At 44.0% G+C, this 4,343-nt stretch overlaps 1 protein-coding gene across 1 annotated transcript; it reads right to left on the reverse strand.

Annotated features, from left to right (window-relative positions):
• Positions 1-787: 787 nt before the first annotated feature.
• On the reverse strand, positions 788-2,441 carry LOC125522501 (anthranilate O-methyltransferase 1). The gene is made up of 4 exons (XM_048687559.2): positions 2,298-2,441; positions 1,758-2,165; positions 1,316-1,588; positions 788-1,238 (listed from the first exon to the last, which is right to left on the reverse strand). The coding sequence occupies exons 1-4, from the start codon at positions 2,370-2,372 to the stop codon at positions 879-881; spliced, it is 1,116 nt and encodes a 371-aa protein (XP_048543516.2). The 5' UTR covers positions 2,373-2,441; the 3' UTR covers positions 788-878.
• Between the last annotated feature and the right edge of the window lie 1,902 nt (positions 2,442-4,343).

A 4,343-nucleotide genomic window follows, 5' to 3' on the forward strand; every position in this document is an offset into this window, starting at 1 on the left:
TCTATGTCCGTTTCTTGGAGATGGACTCCCGTAGGTGGAGGTCATCGTTTGGTGTCATGGTGCCGTCGATGGCGGAGGTACCTGCCAAGGTTGGCACCTCAATCTGCTCTGAAGATGGACCAGTGGAAGATGGCGGCGACGACACATGTGAGTGCGTCGGACCGGTTTGTGACCCGGACCCGGTATGTGGCTTGGTCAGGGCCTCCGACTTTAGATGTTAGGCTTAGGTGAGAGGTCTGGGCATTTGGCCCAGGTTTCATCATATGGATGGGAGTAGCGGCAGATGTTGCCAAAATGACGGATTTAGGCATATTGTTGTACTACTTTGTAAGGTCCTCGAGAATAATCAATAAAATGGCCGCATGCATCTCCCAGATACAGAGGCTGGAGGTCATCCTCCTTTTTTTTAAAAAAAAATTGACTCCTTGTAGCATTACATGTCTTCAATTTCGCAAACAGATTTTGATCTATTGAAATTCTCTTAATTTGACTAACTTCGATTAAGCTTTAATTTTCTTTGGAGTTAGTTTGAATCTAGCTTGAATATTTACGGTTAAAAATATTTCCATGCACACCGAATTGTTGGAAATTTCACTGAAATTCTGAATCTTAGGTGAAGAGCCTTAGCTCGATCCCTGTGTCAGTGGTTAAGTGTGCGTGCCGTCAATAACCTTTATTTGTGGCTTGATCAACATATTACTGTTAAAACGCAATACAGATTAGTATTTGAGGAACTTATTATTATACCCAGTTGTAGTGGAAAGAACTCTCCTAGTATTAATATACAACAACAACATAACACAACCCATGACTCATGCATATATTTTAGGAGGCGACTGATAAATACATAAATTGCAAGACCACAGATCGTCTACGCCTCATCTTCTTTTCAGTGATAGAGTAATGACAGAGTACTTGGTCTTCTCCTTGACAAGGTGCAAAGCGACGTTATATGCAAACTTCTTGAAGAGCTCATCGAGCACGGATTCTCCAAAATGGCTTGTAAACAGGGGCTCCATCACTGCTCTCAAGCAGTTTGCGACGTTAATCCCACTCTGGACACTGTCGTGCACATCATTGCCCTCCGAGTCGTCATAAGGATCCCAATTGGTTTCAAACAGTTTGATGTAAGTCAATTCAAACTGCTGGCTCTGGTCGACCACTGCCTTAACTTCATCCATCGATGGCCCATACACAGCTAGATTAAAGGAGTCCAGCTTTTCTTTCTCCACGAGCCCCTGTCGTGATTAGTATGCATTAATGAATAATTGGTTTCCTCAAATAATTATTAGAAGTATGATATATCATTGCGTACCTCCTCAACAAGAGATTGTACAGACTGTGAAAGTAACCCATATAAACGGTTGAGACTTGCGCTGTAGACATCATCGTGTTTCCTCCCAAGAAATGTGAGAACCATTTGTCCATTGGCAACTAGTTCTTCATGGCGCAGCTGGAGGAACAACAACATGTCCTTCTGAAACTGCTCTTTGTACATTTTCACCACACAGGGTGGGGTAGTCGCTCCAATGCTGATGTTTCCTTCATTGGGATATGATCTTTTCTTGCCCTCTAATCCATCAGGAAGCTGTGTATAACATGTAGCCTTTTTTCAGACATTCTGATACACATTGATATATTTTGGGCTGTCTACTTAGCTCCGTCAATTCAGCAAATTCTCACAATTAAATGGACCGATGTGGATGATTATAAAAATAAAGTTATGCAAGTAAGCTGTGTGTTGTTGGTGCTAGTACCCGAGATCGCCAATGCAGGCAGTATGATGAGTGAAAGAGATGAACACTCCGGCGAGGCAAAAGTCTTGTATAGTAGGAGCTGGGCAACCCAGCGATGTAGAAAGCAGGTATTGGCTCTCCCTTGTGATCCATATCAATCGAGTTGTTGAATCGTTGAAGTGATTGGAAGACATGGTTGAAGTCGTTGCCTGGTAAATCGTTGAGAAAGAACTGAAGCTCAGTGGGATGGCGACTGAATTTCTCAAGGTGGTGGCTGACCGCTTCGATCACATTGGAGACAAAGAAGAGTGTGTTGTCACTTGAAGAGTAGCCTAAGTCAACAATTGTCATTGTTGGATGGAGGAGATCCACGCACATTTCCATCACAATCTTCTGGAGAACCGGCTTAGTCTGAACCAAAGCTTTTTCCTAAGATGAATGGAAGGGAAATCTTTATAAACTGCTGATGTAGAATCTACCCATTGAATTAGGAGTAGAACGGCAGGTATGTCAAGGTTGTAGGCAATACCAATTGTGGATGCTAAAAGGATTGTATCGAACCTGAAGTCTTGAGTTCTTGAAGTAGCTGGTCTCTTCTTCTCCTTTGGTCATATGGAGGTCATGTTCCATCTTCATGGCTACTAAGAAAGTAAGAAGTAAGAACTCGAGGCACAAGTTGATTTTTCTGCTTTGTGTACGAGAGAACTGAAGAATGCACGGGTCAGTGCCATATAACCTTGTTGAATATATAGGGAGAGCATGAGTGATATTTGCTGAAGGTCCCTCTTTCTTCAGTATTTCACATAGATCTGTCTACTTCTTACATTATTTCCCTATATGCATACAGTACAGTTGTTAGAGCGTCCCCAAGGCCCATTCCCCATTTTCCTACCATGTTTATCCATCAAATTTTTCCATATAGGAATTTCTGGACAAATGTACCATGGTACCCAAGGGGGATACACCATTTCTCCACCTCAAATGTCCATACATTTCATCGAACAATTGATGTGCGGAGCTGCGGCAGCGGCCTGGAGAAGCTGCTGCACACGTTCACATCAACCATGACGAGAAATTGTCTCCAGGCTAGCGGGGAGGGCGGCGGCTTGTCGGGAAGGAGGGTGGGGATGGCTCCGGCAGCCAACCTGGCTCAGTACTGACAGTCTGACACAACACAGCAGCAATGAGCACCCACATGGTGAACACGAGGACCGAGCTCATGGTGTAGAGGACCAGCCTGAGCTCGCACCCAGCATCGTGGGGAGAGAGAGTGAGGCAGAGCAGGGCTCCTGCTATGTGTGTCCACGCTCGAAACAAAGTTGTAAAAATCGAACTGGACCGGAGGTGCGACATGAAAAACTAAGAACCGGCAGGATGCACTATTTTTTAAGGTTTCCCAGCTTTTTAGTAAAGAAATCACAAAAATGTTTGAGAAAAGGTGTATCACAAGGGATATGACACCTACCGTTGAGGCAAGCCATGCTAAAGGCCCAATAAACAACTAACGATGGGTGGCTCGGGCGTGCTTCCCCTCTCATAGGGGTGACGTCTCGATCTAGGGATCTGACCTCGTCGCGCTCATCATGGCGGCCTCGTGGTGGCTCGGATGAGTTGTCAAAAAAAAAGTTTTGCGTTTTAGTGTCAACGACGGCAGCGCCCGTGGGTACCATGCTTTTTCTGAAGGCGTCGCCATGGTTATACTCTTTGTGTCATGGTTCCAGGTGAAGACCTTTGACTGTTGCAGACTCAACAACATCGACGCTATTTGCGCCGTTCTCCCTCCTGAGGGTGTTGTCGTGGAGCATAGGTGTATTAGGTTGTAGAGTAGCGGTGTGTTCATGTACGCATAGACGCGTGTGTTTTGTGTGTACCGATTATCTTGGGATCGGCTTTCTAAGAAGACTACATCACAATCTTATATCGTTATGTCGTGTACTTCTTATGTTGTTGCTTTATATGTAAAGCGGCACGAAAGCCTGTTGAGAGAGAAAAAGAAATTGCACTTTATGATTTATTAATGATTTATATTCAATATTAAGTGTATTCATTTGATCTAACATCACATATTTGAAAATTCATCTTAAATATTTCAGTTTTTTGTCGTAAATGAATCGATGAACCGATGGTCTGGCTAGCAAAAACTTCAACCGCCAGCCAGACCGGTTTGGTTTGTTAAACTATGGTTCAAACAGAGCTGGCCAAATGGGTCGTATTTTGTGGGTCGGCACGTTCGCACGTGTGCCTGACACTGTACTAAACGGGTCATGCCTAGACCGTGGCACGCTATGTGACATGCTCGTCAGTCGGGGTGAGGCTTGCTGCCGGCACGACACGGTTATTTTTTTTCTGATTGCTTTTACCAGGTTATTGGCCAAAAAGCATGCAAGCAAGCCAAGGCACATGTCATGCAGGGCCGGCTCATTCAGTTAACTAGACAATATACCGCGCGTTGCAGCAGGATGATAGTGTTATAAAAAAATTTAAAAATGAGTGGTACACGGTAAGGAGAAAAGGAGTAAGAAAATAAAAATAAGAAATGATTTACAGTGGCTCGGACTTAATGTGCAACTCTGAAATCAACTTACTTAGTACGATCAATTCTCTAAC

Source organism: Triticum urartu, chromosome 7A, assembly GCF_056163025.1.
Source record: "Triticum urartu cultivar PI428250 chromosome 7A, HENAU_Tu73, whole genome shotgun sequence".
In the NCBI taxonomy this organism is placed as follows: Eukaryota; Viridiplantae; Streptophyta; class Magnoliopsida; order Poales; family Poaceae; genus Triticum; species Triticum urartu.